At 43.7% G+C, this 21,324-nt stretch overlaps 1 protein-coding gene across 1 annotated transcript in view; it reads left to right on the top strand.

Annotated features, from left to right (window-relative positions):
• Nucleotides 1–20,929, top strand: part of LOC126109442 (uncharacterized) — a 99,805-nt gene extending 78,876 nt beyond the window's left edge. The window contains exon 7 of the mRNA XM_049914473.1: nt 19,899–20,929. Coding sequence (XP_049770430.1) covers nt 19,899–20,248 — 350 coding nt within the window. The 3' untranslated portion in view covers nt 20,249–20,929. The remainder of the gene's footprint in view (nt 1–19,898) is intronic.
• Nucleotides 20,930–21,324: the final 395 nt, after the last annotated feature.

Below are 21,324 nucleotides of genomic sequence, written 5' to 3'. Positions count from 1 at the left end.
ACATATTCCTCTGTCGAAACAGCCTGACCCAGATGTATCTCTCTTCCTTTGTAGTTTCTCAACATTTCCCACCAATATTACGTAAATATCACTCAACGGCTTTCAGACCAGAGAGACAACAGTTCACTGTGCTGGATGGAACACAACTGCATAACGAACGCGAGAGGGGCTTGTGTCAGTGCAGCCCTATACCACAGATATTGCTTACCAGACGAATACTTGTTTGGTGTCCGTTGCGGCGTGATTTTACATAGCGTGCATTTGGTCACAAATTAAGCGACGTATAGAAATCAACCAGTGTAAGGAAATAGTTATTATTCATTTTGCAGCTATATTTGTATGACTGTGCGCATTATAGTCTATACGCCACGGTGGGACGAATACTATGTGGGGTCACTGTATATGTTCATTAGTTTCAGAAATAGAGACGTGTCGAATCGAGTGATTCATTTTGATACATTATATACACTCCTGGAAATTGAAAAAAGAACACATTGACACCGGTGTGTCAGACCCACCATACTTGCTCCGGACACTGCGAGAGGGCTGTACAAGCAATGATCACACGCACGGCACAGCGGACACACCAGGAACCGCGGTGTTGGCCGTCGAATGGCGCTAGCTGCGCAGCATTTGTGCACCGCCGCCGTCAGTGTCAGCCAGTTTGCCGTGGCATACGGAGCTCCATCGCAGTCTTTAACACTGGTAGCATGCCGCGACAGCGTGGACGTGAACCGTATGTGCAGTTGACGGACTTTGAGCGAGGGCGTATAGTGGGCATGCGGGAGGCCGGGTGGACGTACCGCCGAATTGCACAACACGTGGGGCGTGAGGTCTCCACAGTACATCGATGTTGTCGCCAGTGGTCGGCGGAAGGTGCACGTGCCCGTCGACCTGGGACCGGACCGCAGCGACGCACGGATGCACGCCAAGACCGTAGGATCCTACGCAGTGCCGTAGGGGACCGCACCGCCACTTCCCAGCAAATTAGGGACACTGTTGCTCCTGGGGTATCGGCGAGGACCATTCGCAACCGTCTCCATGAAGCTGGGCTACGGTCCCGCACACCGTTAGGCCGTCTTCCGCTCACGCCCCAACATCGTGCAGTCCGCCTCCAGTGGTGTCGCGACAGGCGTGAATGGAGGGACGAATGGAGACGTGTCGTCTTCAGCGATGAGAGTCGCTTCTGCCTTGGTGCCAATGATGGTCGTATGCGTGTTTGGCGCCGTGCAGGTGAGCGCCACAATCAGGCCTGCATACGACCGAGGCACACAGGGCCAACACCCGGCATCATGGTGTGGGGAGCGATCTCCTACACTGGCCGTACACCACTGGTGATCGTCGAGGGGACACTGAATACATCCAAACCGTCATCGAACCCATCGTTCTACCATTCCTTGACCGGCAAGGGAACTTGCTTTTCCAACAGGACAATGCACGTCCGCATGTATCCCGTGCCACCCAACGTGCTCTAGAAGGTGTAAGTCAACTACCCTGGCCAGCAAGATATCCGGGTCTGTCCCCCATTGAGCATATTTGGGACTGGATGAAGCGTCGTCTCACGCGGTCTGCACGTCCAGCACGAACGCTGGTCCAACTGAGGCGCCAGGTGGAAATGGCATGGCAAGCCGTTCCACAGGACTACATCCAGCATCTCTACGATCGTCTCCATGGGCGAATAGCAGCCTGCATTGCTGCGAAAGGTGGACATACAGTGTACTAGTGCCGACATTGTGCATGCTCTGTTGCCTGTGTCTATGTGCCTGTGGTTCTGTCAGTGTGATCATGTGATGTATCTGACCCCAGGAATGTGTCAATAAAGTTTCCCCTTCCTGGGACAATGAATTCACGGTGTTCTTATTTCAATTTCCAGGAGTGTAGTTCCAGGCAAATGCCGGAATGATTCCTTTGAAAGTGCACTGCCGATTTCGTTCCCCATCCTTGACACAATCCGAGCTTGTGCTTCTCTAATGACCTCGATGTGGACGGAACGTCAATCTCAATCTTCCTTCTTTCCTTCCTATTGTTTTATGCGAATTCTTCTACTATATTCCATAAATGTTCTAATTTTTCAGTTAAAGTTAACAAAAAATTTAAATCTTAATTTTAGATATCGGTTTACACATGAATGTTATATTCATTGTTTTCAGGTTCAGTATTTTAACTTACATGTCAGTATCTCTTTAAATAGTATGAGTAAAAGTCAAGATCAATTAACGAAGTAAGCATTTTTAAATTTTTTTTTGGTAGCCATAAAGTAACTCCCCTCTGATAGTACACGTCAGTGAAAGTGCATTGATGTGTATAAGAGTGTGCTAAAAGATATTTTCAGGTTTTGAACCATTTTTACACATCAAAACCTCTTAAGAAAGTAACTCGTTGATAAAAGTCAAGAATAATTAATGAATTTTGCTATTTTTCAATTTTTTAAGGTGGGCATAATGTAACAGGAATGGTAATATGCTTTATGGAAAATGTGTAGTAGGTATTGCCTGGGTTAAACTTGGTTGTATGGGGTGTTTCACAATTCATGTTACGCAGTTCTGGAGGTTGTATGGGGGTCTTAGTACCTCAAGTTTTATATATATATATATATATATATATATATATATATATATATATATATATATACAGGGTGATTCAAAAAGAATACCACAACTTTAGGAATTTAAAACTCTGCAACGACAAAAGGCAGAGCTAAGCACTATCTGTCGGCGAATTAAGGGAGCTATAAAGTTTCATTTAGTTGTACATTTGTTCGCTTGAGGCGCTGTTGACTAGGCGTCAGCAGCAGTTGATGCTAAGATGGCGACCGCTCAACAGAAAGCTTTTTGTGTTATTGAGTACGGCAGAAGTGAATCGACGACAGTTGTTCAGCGTGCATTTCGAACGACGTATGGTGTTAAACCTCCTGATAGGTGGTGTATTAAACGTTGGTATAAACAGTCAACTACCCGAGGCGATGGATCGGCCGCCAGGCAGCCCGTGACAGAGCACTTCATCACTGGCCTCCAAGAAGCCCTGATCTTACCTCCTGCGATTTTTTCTTATGGGGGTATGTTAAGGATACGGTGTTTCGGCCACCTCTCCCAGCCACCATTGATGATTTGAAACGAGAAATAACAGCAGCTATCCAAACTGTTACGCCTGATATGCTACAGAGAGTGTGGAACGAGTTGGAGTATCGGGTTGATATTGCTCGAGTGTCTAGAGGGGGCCATATTGAACATCTCTGAACTTGTTTTTGAGTGAAAAAAAACCTTTTTAAATACTCTTTGTAATGATGTAAGAAGGTTATATTATGTTTCTTTCATTAAATACACATTTTTAAAGTTGTGGTATTCTTTTTGAATCACCCTGTATATTGAGCTTTTTCTCATTACAGAGGCTTATGTCCAACATAATAATTTACTCGGAAATTACCATTCAAAGAATAAACGTTCTTAAACTATATTGAGGCGTTACTTTCTTTCTGCCTCAGGTTACAGGAGGAAGTAATAGTTTTTTTTCTTTGATTGCTAGCAGCTTCAAAACTTCGCTGGGTGAAAGGAATATTTGATGCATTTGTTTTTATCATTTCACGAAGAGGTCACAGACCGTTTATATGTATACTGCTTATTCCATCCTGTATGAGTGTGCATGGTGATGAATGGTAGTCAAATGTAGCGGGTGCATGGACCGAAGGGAACAGTTTAAGGGAATAGCAGTCATTGACAACATTACAAGAATAACGGCAGGTAGGCCAGCGCAGCACGCAAAGACGAAAACAAGCACGAGGGTAGGTGCTGCGGGGCTGAGGTGAGTCTCCCCACCACCGCGTTTGATTGGGAACGTTGGTCGGACTTTGGCGCGTGGAGAGCACTGTGGGGCCAGCCATGAGACGGACCGCACGCGGGAGGACAGCAGCTCTCAGATTTGTTGAGATAAAATGAGGTAATGTGGGTAATAATTCACGAGAGGGTATTCTCATAGCACGCATTCAACATATCTTCATCGGTATAGGTTACGGATTTAACTTATTTGCAATAGTTTTCTCGGAAATGAGTTGGTAAAATTTTGCTTTGTGGTAGAGAACTGCAACAGGAACCATGTAGCTATTTCCCGAGTTATAAGCTTCACTTTTAGCTCAATGATTGCAGATTGCGTATCAGATGGTAGATCGAGAAATTTCTGTCGCGAAATTTAATTATTTTTGGTACTTTCTTTGTGAGCTTAGTTCGCACTTCATTTTGGCGCCAATAGTACAAAGTGCTATAATGTGGTCAATTCTCGAGTTTCAGTACGCTTACAGTTGTTTTCGGTGACATATTTAACCGTTATTAGTGTGCTACTCTGCTTTTACCTAAATATTTTATGAATTTGAGGTAGTTTCTTTGCTCTCATATGATCGACCACGTGTTAGCGCCCTCAGCGTAACACATGCTTTACGAGGTACATTCAAGTTCTAAGGCCTCCGACTTTTTTTTCTAATTAACTACTCACCCGAAATCCATGACACTGGCGTTACTTCTCGACGTAATCGCCCTGCAGACGTACACATTTTTCACAACGCTGACACCATGATTCCATGGCAGAGGCGAAGGCTTCTTTAGGAGTCTGTTTTGACCACTGGAAAATCGCTGAGGCAATAGCAGCACGGCTGGTGAATGTGCGGCCACGGAGAGTGTCTTTCGTTGTTGGAAAAAACCAAAAGTCACTAGGAGCCAGGTCAGGTGAGTAGGGAGCATGAGGAATCACTTCAAAGTTGGTTGTTGTTGTTGTTGTGGTCTTCAGTCCTGAGACTGGTTTGATGCAGCTCTCCATGCTACTCTATCCTGTGCAAGCCTCTTCATCTCCCAGTACCTACTGCAACCTACATCCTTCTGAATCTGCTTAGTGTATTGATCTCTTGGTCTCCCTCTACGATTTTTACCCTCCACGCTGCCCTCCAATGCTAAATTTGTGATCCCTCGATGCCTCAGAACATGTCCTACCAACCGATCCCTTCTTCTAGTCAAGTTGTGCCACAAACTTCTCTTCTCCCCAATCCTATTCAATACCTCCTCATTAGTTACGTGATCTACCCACCTTATCTTCAGCATTCTTCTGTAGCACCACATTTCGAAAGCTTCTATTCTCTTCTTGTCCAAACTATTTATCGTCCATGTTTCACTTCCATACATGGCTACACTCCATACAAATACTTTCAGAAACGACTTCCTGACACCTAAATCTATATTCCATGTTAACAAATTTCTCTTCTTGAGAAACGCTTTCCTTGCCATTGCCAGTCTACATTTTATATCCTCTCTACTTCGACCATCATCGGTTATTTTACTCCCTAAATAGCAAAACTCCTTTACTACTTTAAGTGTCTCATTTCCTAATCTAATTCCCTCAGCATCACCCGACTTAATTTGACTACATTCCATTATCCTCGTTTTGCTTTTGTTGATGTTCATCTTATATCCTCCTTTCAAGACACTGTCCATTCCGTTCAACTGCTCTTCCAAGTCCTTTGCTGTCTCTGACAGAATTACAATGTCATCGGCGAACCTCAAAGTTTTTACTTCTTCTCCATGAATTTTAATACCTACTCCGAATTTTTCTTTTGTTTCCTTTACTGCTTGCTCAATATACAGATTGAATAACATCGGGGAGAGGCTACAACCCTGTCTCACTCCTTTCCCAACCACTGCTTCCCTTTCATGCCCCTCCGCTCTTATAACTGCCATCTGGTTTCTGTACAAATTGTAAATAGCCTTTCGCTCCCTGTATTTTACCCCTGCCACCTTCAGAATTTGAAAGAGAGTATTCCAGTCAACATTGTCAAAAGCTTTCTCTAAGTCTACAAATGCTAGAAACGTAGGTTTGCCTTTTCTTAATCTTTCTTCCAAGATAAGTCGTAAGGTCAGTATTGCCTCACATGTTCCAACATTTCTACGGAATCCAAACTGATCTTCCCCGAGGGCGGCTTCTACCAGTTTTTCCATTCGTCTGTAAAGAATTCGCGTTAGTATTTTGCAGCTGTGACTTATTAAACTGATAGTTCGGTAATTTTCACATCTGTCAACACCTGCTTTCGTTGGGATTGGAATTATTATATTCTTCTTAAAGTCTGAGGGTATTTCGCCTGTCTCATACATCGTGCTCACCAGATGGTAGAGTTTTGTCATGACTGGCTCTCCTGTGGCCATGAGTAGTTCTAATGGAATGTTGTCTACTCCCGGGGCCTTGTTTTGACTCAGGTCTTTCAGTGCTCTGTCAAACTCTTCACGCAGTATCTTATCTCCCATTTCATCTTCATCTACATCCTCTTCCATTTCCATAATATTGTCCTCAAGTACATCGCTCTTGTATAAACCCTCTATATACTCCTTCCACCTTTCTGCTTTCCCTTCTTTGCTTAGAACTGGGTTGCCATCTGAGCTCTTGATATTCATACAAGTGGTTCTCTTCTCTCCAAAGGTCTCTTTAATTTTCCTGTAGGCAGTATCTATCTTACCCCTAGTGAGACAAGCCTCTACATCCTTACATTTGTCCTCTAGCCATCCCTGCTTAGCCATTTTGCACTTCCTGTCGATTTCATTTTTGAGACGTTTGTATTCCTTTTTGCCTGCTTCATTTACTGCATTTTTGTATTTTCTCCTTTCATCAATTAAATTCAGTATCTCTTCTGTTACCCAAGGATTTCTACTAGCCCTCGTCTTTTTACCTACTTGATCCTCTGCTGCCTTCACTATTTCATTCCTCAAAGCTACCCATTCTTCTTCTATTGTATTTCTTTCCCCCATTCCTGTCAATTGTTCCCTTATGCTCTCCCTGAATCTCTGTACAACCTCTGGTTCTTTCAGTTTATCCAGGTCCCATCTCCTTAAATTCCCACCTTTTTGCAGTTTCTTCAGTTTCAATCTGCAGTTCATAACCAATAGATTGTGGTCAGAATCTACATCTGCCCCAGGAAATGGGGCAGATGTAGATTCTGACCACAATCTTGTTGGTATCACGAAGAAACTGTTGCGTAACGTTAGCTCGATGTGCGGGTGCGTTGTCTCGATGAAACAGCACTTGTGCAGCCCTTCCCGGACGTTTTTGTTGCAGTGTTGGAAGGAATTTGTTCTTCAAAATATTTTCGTAGGTTGCACCTGTTACCGTAGTGCCCTTTGGAACGCAATGGGTGATGATTACGCCCTCGCTGCCCCAGAACATGGACACCATCATTTTTTCAGCACTGGCGGTTACCCGAAATTTTTTTGGTGGCGGTGAATCTGTGGGCTTCCATTGAGCTGACTGGCGCTTTGTTTCTGGATTGAAAAATGGCATCCACGTCTCATCCATTGTCACAACCGATGGAAAGAAAGTCCCATTCGTGCTGTCGTTGCGCGTCAACATTGCTCAGCAACATGCCACACGGGCTGCCGTGTGGTCGTCCGTCAGAATTTGTGGCACCCACCTGGTTGACACTTTTCGTATTTTCAGGTCGTCATGCAAGATTGTGTGCACAGAACCCACAGAAATGCCAACTCTGGAGGCGATCTGTTCAACAGTCATTCGGTGATCCCCCAAAACAATTCTCTCCACTTTCTCGATCGCGTCGTCAGACCAGCTTGTGCGAGCCTGAGGTTTCAGTTTGTTGTCACACGATGTTCTGCCTTCATTAAACTGTCGCACCCACGAACGCACTTTCGACACATACATAATCATCACATGTCTCCTTCAACTGTCGATGAATTTTATTGGTTTCACACCACGCAAATTCAGAAAACGAATGATTGCACGCTGTTCAAGTAAGGAAAACGTCGTCATTTTAAGTATTTAAAACAGTTCTCATTCTCGCCGCTGGCGGTAAAATTCCATCTGCCGTACAGTGCTGCCATCTCTGGCACGTATTGACAATGAATGCAGCCTCATTTTAAAACAATGCGCATGTTTCTATCACTTTTCAGTCCGGAGAAAAAAAATCGGAGGCCTTAGAACTTGAATGCACCTCGTAGAGCGCAATAGTCGCTGCTACAGTGAAATTTTCGGAATTGAAAGCAAATTAATCAGTTCACCTAACAGCATTCGGTGCTTAAACCAGAATAAATTCTAATTCGTTCTTACTTTCGCGGTGCAGTAAAGTGAATCCAGTGCATAACCAGTACCTTGCATCTGCCTGATAATTGCGTTTCCGCTTGCACGAATTCTTGCTGAAACGTTTAAAAGTGATTTTGCATGCCTTGACATAAATTTTTGATTGAAAAGTGAGTGTGGTTTTTTAGCATTTTTACTGTAGTTGATGTCCAGCCACATGGCCAGTAGCAGGCATAGAACAATGGGTACCCTCCCTTGCCATGCTAAAACTGAAGTTCACTGTGTTCATTGCATAGTGCTTTCAATTGAAACAGACAGTGGCGTATAAATTATTGTAAAACCTACAAAATTTTTAATAACATTTTGCCCAGAATCTTTTCTTCGGTTGGGGTTTTCTACCTTCAGCAATGGCTTACCTTAAATTTCTGTTGTGTAATTCATGTATGATGAAACGTGAGTTTCAAGGAATGAATGATGATTATCCCACTAAACACGGTGTGGCCCACTCGTGTATTTTTTTGTGTTATGAGACCATGATGAAATTATTCGTGTAGTGTTTTGCTTTTGTCATTGTTCTACCCATGAGAGGTTTAACCCTCATTCAAACATAAGTTTTGTAACTGAGGAGAAATTCTAATGTGTGTGTTCTAAAATATTTTCATCACAATAGAAAATAAATGTATTAAATGAGTCAGCATTTCAGTTAAGAAATATTCCCCTGACGAAATGAAACGAAATGTCGTGTGACGAGGGCCTCCCGTCGGGTAGGCCGTTCGCCAGGTGCAAGTCTTTCGATTTGACGCCACTTCGGCGACTTGCGCGTGGATGGGGATAAAATGATGATGATTAGGACAACACAACACCCAGTCCCTGAGCGGAGAAAATCTCCGACCCAGCCGGGAGTCGAACCCAGGCCCTTTGGATTGACAGTCTGTCACGCTGACCACTTTTTTTTTGTTTTTTTTTTTAGTTTTATACCAAATAAACTAACAAACGACGGAGCTGATCCTCCTTGGTACAACAAAACGAGTCATAAACATAATGCATAAACAACGAAACAAAAATGCCAATTTTAAACAGACGCAAAATCTCTAAGATTGGCGATATTTTACAGAAACTCGAAATTTTGCACGGACTTCAATGCGAATTGCTTATAATAGTTTTGACAACAGAACTTTGTCGCGAAACCTGGCAGAAAATCCAAAGAGATTCTGGTCGTATGTGAAGTATACTAGCGACAAGAAACGATGAATGCCTTCTCTGCACGATAGCAATGGAGATACTATCAAAGACAGTGCTACCAAATAAGAGTTACTGAACACAGCCTTCCGAAATGCCTCCATAAAAGAAGACGAAGTAAATACTCCTGAAATCGTATCAAGAACAGGTGCGAACATGAGTAACGTAGAAGTAGATACCTCGGAGTAGTGAAGCAAGTAAAATCACTAAATAAAAGCAAGTCTTCTGGTCCACACTGTATATCAACTAAGTTCCTTTCAGAGTATGCTGATGCAATAGCTCCATACTTAACAATCATATACAACCGTTCGCTCGACGATAGATCCGTACCCAAAGACCGGAAAGTTGCACAGGTGACACCAATATTCAAGAAAGGTAGTAGGAGTAATCCACTAAATTAAAGGACCATATCATTAACATCAAAACGCAACAGGATTCTGGAACATAGACTAGGTTCGCAACTTATGAATTACCTGGAAGAAAACGGTCTATTGACACAGAGTCAAACGGATTTAGAAAACATCGCTCTTGTGAAACACAACTTTTTTTTATCAAAATTTAGGCAGTGCCGGGGATCGAACCCGGGACCGAAGACGTTTTCATTATGATTCAAAGACGTTACCCTTTTTTTTTTGGGCAGACGCTCTATCCATTTTTTTTTAGACGCTACCCCCTTTTTGGACCACTTTTTTCCCTTAAAAAGCCCCTTAGGAAAATGGAACTAAAAATAAATAAATAAATAAAAAAATAGAAAACCTAAGTGCCACCGCCACTTGTCATCCTATAACAAAAAAATCTGATCCACTTCAGGCGTTGGCTCCTGAGTAAACCCACCCCTGAGAGCTGCCTATAGACCAGGGGAAGTATGGGAAATCAAGGTTAGGGCTATCCGTTGCCACTTTTTTTTTATATGATTACATTTAGGGAGCGTGTACAAATGAGAATTCTAGTAACTAAGTGTTACAAGTAAGTGTTACAACAACAAAGGTGGCATAAAAGAGTAATCAAAAAATAAAAATATAAACCACTGATGTAATTCTAACTAAAAGGTTCTTCAATAACGTAACTGGTTCCACTTGGAGCCTCGCCATCGTTATCTGAAATCTCCAGTAGCGCCTTGCCACTCAGCTACCGGGGGCGGACATTCACCTGATAAATGAAATGGATAGAATATATCTTATTCGGTTCAATTAAACCTGGCAAGCCTTTTCACTTCGATCTTCTAAATTTAATGAAAGATAGAAATAATCTGCAATTTGAATTTAGATAGGCTACCAGCTGCTACAGTGACTGCTTTGCGTTCAACCACCACATCTCTTCTTATCTTAGAGAAACTCGCCCCAGTTTCCGTTGCGCACATTTCTAAAATAATTAATTTGTTTACCAAGTTAATGAAATAAGGGTCACAATATAGACACCATTTCATTATTAGCAGCCAGGACGCAAAGTCGAGCTTAATTCTCTAAGGTAATGCGAGTAGGTGGTCACACAGGTTCAATAGTAACAACGTAAACTAAAAATATATATAGAACCAGCATACAGCAAACGAGCAGTCCTATAGCAATATTTTCAAAATATTCCTCCAGGTGTTTCGATCTTGTGTGTCCTCTTCCTCTGCCCCCATTCTCGTCATTGTGTGCTGTACATTTTGGAGCCAGGTGGTCAGAGGTCGTCCTCTTCTTCTTCTCCCCTCCACAGTATCAATTTTGGTATTCTGGTTTTCTCCATTCGTCGTACATGCCCGTACCACTGTGATTCCTTCCTATCCATTACGTCATACTGTATATGCTTTCTTTTCTTTCCATTCTCCTTATTATTTCGGTGTTCCTTATCTTTTCTATCCTGGAGATTCTTGACGATCTTCTCCTGAAGTCCATCTCTATAGCTTATAAGTTTTTAATGTACGAGGTGCATTCAAGTTCTAAAGCCTCCGATTTTTTTCTCCGGACTGAAAAGAGATACAAACATGCGCATTGTTTTAAAATGAGGCCGCGTTCATTGTCCATACATCCCAGAGATGGCAGCACCATACGGCAGATGGAATTTTACCGCGAGCGGCGAGAATGAGAACTGTTTTAAATACTTAAAATGGCGACGTTTTCCTTACCTGAACAGTGTGCAATCATTCGTTTTCAGAATTTGCGTGGTGTGAAACCAATTGAAATTCATCGACAGTTGAAGGAGACATGTGGTGATGGAGTTATGGATGTGTCGAAAGTGCGTTCATGGGTGCGACAGTTTAATGAAGGCAGAATGTCATGTGACAGCAAACCGAAACAACCTCGGGCTCGCACAAGCCGGTCTGACGATATGATCGAGAAAGTGGAGAGAATTGTTTTGGGGGATCTCCGAATGACTGTTGAACAGATCGCCTCCAGAGTTGGCATTTCTGTGGGTTCTGTGCACACAATCCTGCATGACGACCTGAAAATGCGAAAAGTGTCATCCAGGTGGGTGCCACGAATGCTGACGGACGACCACACGGCTGCCCATGTGACACGTTGCCGAGCAATGTTGACGTGCAACGACAGCACGAATGGGACTTTCTTTTCGTCGGTTGTGACAATGGATGAGACGTGGATGCCATTTTACAATCCAGAAACAAAGCGCCAGTCAGCTCAATGGAAGCACACAGATTCACCGCCACCAAAAAAATTTCGGGTAACCGCCAGTGCTGAAAAAATGATGGTGTCCATGTTCTGGGACAGTGAGGGCGTAATCCTTACCCACTGTATTCCAAAGGGCAGTACGGTAACAGGTGCATCCTACGAAAATGTTTTGAAGAACAAATTCCTTTCTGCACTGCAACAAAAACGTCTGGGAAGGGCTGCGCGTGTGCTGTTTCACCAAGACAACGCACCCGCACATCGAGCTAACGTTACGCAACAGTTTCTTCGTGATAACAACTTTGAAGTGATTCCTCATGCTCCCTACTCACCTGTCCTGGCTCCTAGTGACTTTTGGCTTTTTCCAACAATGAAAGACACTCTCCGTGGCCGCACGTTCACCAGCCGTGCTGCTATTGCCTCAGCGATTTTCCAGTGGTCAAAACAGGCTCCTAAAGATGCCGTCGCCGCTGCCATGAAATCATGGCGTCAGCGTTGTGAAAAATGTGTACGTCTGTATGGCGATTACGTCGAGAAGTAACGTCAGTTTCATCGATTTCGGGTGAGTAGTTAATTAGAAAAAAAATCGGAGGCCTTAGAACTTGAATGCACCTCGTACTTGAGGTTAATTGTCCAGGTCTCCGTTCCATACAGAACTACACTCTCTAATATGGATTTGTATATAAATTTTTTAGTTCTGCTCATTACATTCCTGCTCCATAAGACTGAGCGAAGCATCCCAATGACCTTCCGCCCGCTACTAATTCTTTTATTGATTTTTAGACTGATTTTCCCGTCGATTTCTAAAATGAATCCCAAATAACAGAAAGTTTTATCTTTTTGATTTTCTTTCCTTCAATGTATAGCCCATCTGAATCATTAGTAAAGTATTCTGTTTTTTGGTAATTAATCTTGAAACCCCAAGTTTTGTATGCTACTGCTAGTTGATTGCACATATAGTCAGTATCCTCCCCATCTTGTGTATCAGCTAACAATAAATGACGTAGATAAGAGCTCTGTCTCTTATTTCTAATACCAAACTATTGCATTTATGAAACCACGTTCTAAGGCTAATATCTATATAGGTTTTAAATAATGATAGTGACATGGGACAGCTCTGTAAAATGCCTTTGCTTGTCCTAAATTTCTGTGAAAGCTCATTACCAATTTTCACTTGGCAAATGTTATCTTTATACTTCTGTTGTATTATTTTAATCATGTTTACCATAAGTGATGCTCTTCAAAGTATTTCTCTTAGAACAGTATAATACGCTTTTTGTAGATCTATGAAAATTAATCCTATATTTTTTGATTTTTCCCTATGTTTATCCAAAACCTGTCGTAATGTGAAAATATGGTCTACACATGATCTCCCAGCCTTGAAACCACATTGTTCTTCTTGGGTTCTAAAAATTTTTCCAGTTTGTTTTTGTTAATTACATTCGCAAAAATTCTCATTATTCTACATCTACATCTACATTTATACTCCGCAAGCCACCCAACGGTGTGTGGCGGAGGGCACTTTGCGTGCCACTGTCATTACCTCCCTTCCCTGTTCCAGTCGCGTATGGTTCGCGGGAAGAGCTACTGTCTGAAAGCCTCCGTGCGCGCTCGAATCTCTCTAATTTTACATTGGTGATCTCCTCGGGAGGTATAAGTAGGGGGAAGCAATATATTCGATACCTCATCCAGAAACGCACCCTCTCGAAACCTGGACAGCAAGCTACACCGCGATGCAGAGCGCCTCTCTTGCAGAGTCTGCCACTTGAGTTTGTTCAACATCTCCGTAACGCTATCACGGTTACCAAATAACCCTGTGACGAAACGCGCCGCTCTTCTTTGGATCTTCTCTATCTCCTCCATCAACCCGATCTGGTACGGATCCCACACTGATGAGCAATACTCAAGTATAGGTCGAACGAGTAAGCCACCTCCTTTGTTGATGGACTACATTTTCTAAGGACTCTCCCAATGAATCTCAACCTGGTACCCGCCTTACCAACAATTAATTTTATATGATCATTCCACTTCAAATCGTTCTGCACGCATACTCCCAGATATTTTACAGAAGTAACTGCTACCAGTGTTTGTTCCGCTATCATATAATCATACAATAAAGGATCCTTCTTTCTATGTGTTCGCAATACATTACATTTGTCTATGTTAAGGGTCAGTTGCCACTCCCTGCACCAAGTGCCTATCTGCTGCAGATCTTCCTGCATTTCGCTACAATTTTCTAATGCTGCAACTTCTCTGTATATTACAGCATCATCCGCGAAAAGCCGCATGGAACTTCCGACACTATCTACTAGGTCATTTATATATATTGTGAAAAGCAATGGTCCCATAACACTCCCCTGTGGCACGCCAGAGGTTACTTTAACGTCTGTAGACGTCTCTCCATTGATAACAACATGCTGTGTTCTGTTTGCTAAAAACTCTTCAATCCAGCCATACAGCTGGTGTAACACAAATTCCTCAATAGTATGAACAAATTTTGCTATCCCCTTTCTTACCTATGGTATAACTATGGTATTAATGTAACCTAGCTTCATCTCGTTGGGTACTGAATCTCCATGTATCGTTTTGTTCAAGAGCTGTGTTATCAGTTTCACAATTTTGTCACCACCACATTTCAGACACTCCAGATTGGTATTGCCTGGTCCCGGTGATTTACCATTCTTTCCTGTTCTTATATTCCGTGATAATGTTACAAACTTTCTAGGATGATGGAGACGGATAAATGTATCCACTAGGGAGAAGGGTTCCTGATTCGGAAACGAACGAGGAACGAGTTGAAAGATACAAGCGAAAACAGTTGTGATACCTCTAACAGTGCGATAAATATACCAGCACTGCTGTTGCTAAGGTTGCAGGGTAGGCGACTTTCACAGGAGGTAGTCTGGACCGAAAGAAGGAAAAAATCTCCGGTAAAAATGCGCTCTAAAATGCGTACCTGGGAAGCTATGAGCAGTTGTTCAATAGAGGAGACGTGTTTCACACTGTTGGATATGAACAAGTGCCAATAGCTTGTTAGCTATGCGTTTTAGACCCCATCTTTACTGAACATTTTATCTTGTCTTGGTGCACACTACCACCTCTGAAAGTTGACTACCCTGAAATCTTAGCAACAGTACCAGAACATGTGTTCTACTGTCAGAGGTATCTTTTTTTTCTGTATTGAATTTCAATTCCCCCCAAAGGGGGCAGGCTGGCAGCAGCCGCTCTTCAGCCTACAGACTTTGTTAGAAAGATGAAGAGAATAAATAATAAAAACAGACGATAAAATCGGAGACTTAAAGAGTAACATGGCGAAAAGAAATCGTGGAACTTAAAACAAAGAACAGAGGGATGATGATGCTAATAAAATACATACGAAGCAGATAGGTAAAACAATAGACAGACAATTAAAAAACACGGCGACAGTCTGGTTTCTGTTCGCAAAAGACATAAAATTCACACCTAGCGACAGCATGGTATCTGTTCGCAACACGAGAAAGACGAACAACACTGAACAGTCACTGGAACACTGTACTAAAAAGGTGGCAAATGTGACATACCACAGCCGAGAGCAGGTGGGGGGAAACTGGACAGATGATGGGAAAATAAAAAAGGGGGGAAAGGAGAGTAAAAGCGAAGGGGGGGGGGGGAGCCGGGAAAGGAGCTGATGGAGGATGAGGACCCATAAGAGGGGTGGGGGGCGCTGGGCAGACGCGACAGGGAGTGGGGTGGGCAGAGGAGGGGAATACAATAGGACTCGGGAGAGGGGGGGAGACGGGAGGTAGTGAGAGGTTTAGTGGGGAGAAAACAGGACGGAAGGGGGGAAGAGGGAGCCCAGGGAAAGGAGGAAAGGAGGGGGAGTGAGGATCAGAGTTGATAGGAGGGATAAATGGAGGGAGAGAGGGTATCATCCGGGATCAGAGGTATCAGAAAGATTTTCTCTTGTAACTTTCGAATCGTTCGTTTCCGAACCAGGGACCATCACCTCAAATTGATACAATTATCCGTCTCCATCATCCCTAAAAGTCTATGAGATCATCACGAAATCACCCTGTATACAGGATGGTCCACTGATCGTGACCAGCCCAAATATCTCACGAAATAAGCGTCAAACGAAAAAACTACAAAGAACGAAACTTGTCTAGCTTGAAGGGGGAAACCAGATGGCGCTATGGTTGGCCCACTAGATGCGTTGCCATAGGTCAAACGGATATCAACTCTGTTTTTTTTAAATAGGAAACCTTATTTTTTATTACATATTCGTGTAGTACGTAAAGGAATATGAATGTTTTAGTTGGACCACTTTTTTAGCTTTGTGATCGATGGCGCTGTATCAGTCACAAACATATGCCTCACAATTTTAGACGAACAGTTGGTAACAGGTAGGTATTTTAAATTAAAATACAGAGCGTAGGTACGTTTGAACATTTTATTTCGTGTGTTCCAATTTGATACATGTACCTTTGTGAACTTATCACTTCTGAGAACGCATGCTGTTACAGCGTGATTACCTGTAAATACCACATTATTGCAATAAATGCTCAAAATGATGTCCGCCAACCTCAATGCATTTGGCAGTGGGTGTAACGACATTCCTCTCACAAGCGAGAAGTTCGCCTTCCGTAATGTTCGCACATGCATTGACAATGCGCTGACGCATGTTGTCAGGCGTTGTCGGTGGATCACGATAGCAAATATCCTTCAACTTTCCCCACAGAAAGAAATCCGGGGACGTCAGATCCGGTGAACGTGCGGGCCACGGTATGGTGCTTCGACGACCAATCCACCTGTCATGAAATACGCTATTCAATACCACTTCAACCGCACGCGAGCTATGTGCCGGACATCCATAATGTTGTAAGTACATCGCCATTCTGTCATGCAGTGAAACATTTTGTAATAACATTGGTAGAACATTACGTAGGAAATCAGCATACATTGCACCATTTAGATTGCCATCGATAAAATGGGGGCCAATTATCTTCCTGCCGTAATGCCGCACCATACATTAACCCGCCAAGGTCGCTGATGTTCCACTTGTCACAGCCATCGTGGATTTTCCGTTGCCCAATAGTGCATATTATACCGGTTTACATTACCGCTGTTTCTGAATGACGCTTCGTCGCTAAACAGAACGCGTGCAAAAAATCTGTCATCGTCCCGTAATTTCTCTTGTGCCCAGTGGCAGAACTGTACACGACGTTCAAAGTCGTCGCCATGCAATTCCTGGTGCATAGAAATATGGTACGGGTGCAATCGATGTTGATGTAGCATTATCAACACCGACGTTTTTGATTCCAGATTCTCGCGCAATGTGCGGATTAGCCGCGACAGCAGCTAAAACACGTACTTGGGCATCATCATTTGCTGCTGGTCGTGATTGACGTTTCACATGTGGCTGAACACTTCCTGTTTCCTTAAATAACGTAACTATCTGGCGAACGATCCGGACGCTTGGATGATGTCGTCCATGATACCGAGCAGCATACATAGCACAAGCCCGTTGGGCATTTTGATCACAATAGCTATACATCAACACGATATCGACCTTTTCCGCAATCGGTAAACGGTCCCTTTTACAAATACCGTCCGCACTGGCTGAATGTTACGTGATACCACGTAGTTATACGTTTGTGACTATTACAGCGCCATCCCATCACAAAGCTAAAAAAGTCGTCCAACCAAAACATTCATATTTCTTTAGGTACTACACGAATATGTAATAAGAAATGGGGGTTCCTATTAAAAAAAAAAACGCAGTTGATATCCGTTTGACATACGGCAGCGCCATCTAGCGGGCCAACCATAGCGCCATCTGGTTTCCCCCTCCAAGCTAGACAAGTTTCGTTCTTTTTAGTTTTTTCGTTTGAACCTTATTTCGTGAGAAATTTGGCCCGGTCACGATCAGTGGACCACCCTGTATATAGAGACATTTACAAGAGCCGGCGCCTATAACTTTGACGCTCTGCTCTATTTATTTCCGCCAGACACCTTACGGATATCAACATTCTTCGATAAGTACAGTCTCTAGGAAAACTTAGCTAATATATTTCGACGATAACTTCCTTTACCGAAATCTGATCATGCTTAACACTGTGGTATTTGGAAATGGCCAAAGACCGAAATCGTGACTGTAAAAGATAATAAAGATCTACATAAATTGCGGGACTTCTATTTAAAAAGTATTATATGACTGTGGCCCGAGGCCCCAAGCTACGGAAAAATTTTCTGGTATTACATTGCCTTTGCTTTACTTTTGTCAATATTCACTTAATAACCTACTTTTAAGACACTATCCATTCCCTTAAATTTATCTTCCAAGTTTATAGTTGTCTGTAAGAGAATTACAGTATCATCAGCAAACATCAAACTTTCTTTTATTTTTTCTCACTGACATTCAATTCCGTTCTCATGTATCTCCTTCGTTTCCTGTCTGTCAATAACTCATTCGAGCCGCCACTTTAGCAGGAAAACAGTAAGCTGCAGCCCACTACAAAGAAAGATGAACCCCTTGAAATGTCGAGTTTCTACTGAAATTTAAGATGACAATCACACTGAGAATATTTTATTCGAATATAGTTTTCATTGCACAATTAGGTGAACAGAGCATCACATGCACCACATACGAGGGTCACTCCAAAAGAAATGCACACTGGTTTTTTTTTAACCCATCTTTTATTCTACATGTTTTAAAGTTTTACAATGTGTAGATATATCCTTTAGAAACAACATTTTCATTTCTGCACAGAATTTCCATCCCTCTCAACTGCCTTACGCCATCTTGGAACCAGCGCCTGTATACTCGCACGGTAAAATTCTGAACCAACCTGTTGGAGCCACTGTTTGTCAGCGTGCACAAGGGAGTCATCATCTTCAAACCTTGTTCCACGAAGAGAGTCTCTCAGTTTCCCAAGAGATGATAGTCACGTGGAGCCAGGCCAGGACTGTAAGGGGGGTGTTTCAGTGTTGTCCATCCGAGTTTTGTGATCTCTTCCACGGTTTTTTGACTGACATGTGGCCGTGCATTGTCATTCAGCAGCAAAACATCCTGCTTTTGCCGATGTGGTCGAACACGACTCAGTCGAGCTTGAAGTTTCTTCAGTGTCGTCACATATGCATCAGAATTTATGGTGGTTCCACTTGGCACGATGTCCACAAGGAAGAGTCCTTCGGAATCGAAAAACACCGTAGCCATAACTTTTCCAGCAGAAGGTGTGGTTTTGAATTGTTTTTTCTTGGGTGAATTTGCACGATGCCACTCCACTGATTGTCTCTTCGTCTCTGGTGAAAAATGATGGAGCCATGTTTCATCACCTGTCACAATTCTTCCAAAAAATTCATCTCCACCATTCTCATACTGTTCCAGAAGTTCGCTGCATACCGTTTTTCTTGTTTCTTTGTGAGCCACTGTCAACATTCTGGGAACCTACCTGGCACAAACCTTTTTTAACGCCAACACTTTCAGTATTCTGCAAACACTTCCTTCCACTATCCCAACGTAACGTGACAATTCGTTCACTGTGATGCGTCTGTCAGCAGTCACCAATTCGTAAACTCTCTGCACATTGTCTGGGGCGTGTGCAGTACGAGGCCTGCCGCTGCGAGGACAATCCTCAATATTGCCGTTCCCGCTTTCATCACGTAACCTGCTTGCCCACAGACTAACTGTACTGCGATCTACAGCAGCATCTCCGTACACCTTTTTCAACCTCTTGTGGATGTTTCCCACTGTCTCGTTCTCACAGCACAAGGATTCTATGACAGAATGTTGCTTCTGACGAACGCCAAGTGTAGCAGCCATCTTGAAGATATGCTGTGACAGCGCCACTCACGGGAACAGGTTGAACTACGTTTGAAAACAAGTGGGAAGTATGTGTCTACACACATTCATCTTACCATCTATCGATCCCTGCAGGATTCACGTCAGGAATACGCAACCTTATTAATGCTAATGTTCAGTCTCTCCTCAGGGGTGCCAACTCATTCACGGGCGTTGTGCAGGTGAGGGCGGCGTGCGCGGCATCCCGCACCAGCAGGCAGTGTTGGCAGCCCTGCGCAGTGTCGAGAGCGACGGCAGCCGACCCGTCTCCCCCTACGAGGAGCTGGCGGCCAGCGGGGGCATCAGCAGCCCCGATCCGGACCCATACCCAGATGCAGACTCAGATCCAGATCCGGATCCAGAGCCAGTGCCGGAGTTGGACTGCCGGCGGGGCTGCAGCTCTCCGGAGCCGCAGGCGTACCTATCCGAGTACCCGTACCTGCCCAAGACGCCGACCCGGCAGTTCCGACCGAGGCCGGCCCTGCTGCAGCCCACGCTGATACCACGCAGGGAGCTGCTCAAGACGGAGTGACTCTCCACCGGCACAGGACTCCTCAACATGGGACAGTCGTTCACTAGGGGAACTCCTCAACATGGAACAGCCACCCAATGGGTGCTCCTCGACTTGATACAGCAATCCAGTAGGAGATCTCCTCAACATAGGGCAGTCCTCCACTGGGAAACCCCACAACATGGGACAACTATCCACCAGAGCATCTCCACCACATGGGACAACTATCCACCAGAGCATCTCCACCACATGGGACAACTGTCCACTAGAGGACCAACATTAGACAATTATCCATTAGAGGATCTCCTCAACATGGAGCAGTCCTTCACTGGGGAACTCCTGAACATGGGACAGCCATCCACTAGAGGATCTACTCAACATAAAGCAGTCCTCCAGTGGAGAACCCCTCAACATGGTCAACTTTCCACTAGGGATCTCCTCCACATGGGACAATTGTCGAGGATCTCTTCAACATATAGCAGCCCTCCACTGGGGTACCCCTCAACAGGGATCCACTAGAGGTTCTCTCTAACATTTTACAACTATCCCTCAGAGGACCTCTTCAACATAGAGCTGGCTACTCCATGGCGTGTCGTGTGCACAATGACCAAATAGTGGATATAATTGGAAGGAAAATCAGCATTGGCTGTACTTCTGTTGTTTTATTGCCAGAAAAATCGATGTTTGGTCACTTAGTGACCATCCTCAGTGCTGTAATATACAATTAAAATTGGTAGGTACTTGTATCAGGCTATAACCACAAGCTTAGAGCGATCACATAAATTGCTCAGTTTGTGGTTATAGCTTAATACCAGTGCCTACCAATTTTAATTGTATATTACAGCACTGAGGATGGTCACTAAGTGACCAAACATCGATTTTTCTGGCAATAAAACAACAAAAGTACGGCCAATGCTGATTTTCCTTCCAGTTCTATAGAGCTGTCTTCCACTGGGGAACTCCTCAACATGTGACAGCCATGCACTACAGGATCCCCTCAACATAGAACAGTCCTCAACAGCAAACCGTCTTCCACTAGGAGAACTGCTCAATTCTGGATAGTGTTCCACCAGGAATGCTTGAGGCAGAGAGATTGT

Source organism: Schistocerca cancellata, chromosome 12 (genome assembly GCF_023864275.1).
Source record: "Schistocerca cancellata isolate TAMUIC-IGC-003103 chromosome 12, iqSchCanc2.1, whole genome shotgun sequence".
Classification (NCBI taxonomy): domain Eukaryota; kingdom Metazoa; phylum Arthropoda; class Insecta; order Orthoptera; family Acrididae; genus Schistocerca; species Schistocerca cancellata.
Note: the sequence above shows the minus strand (reverse complement) of the source record. Positions and strands in the feature narration are given on the sequence as shown.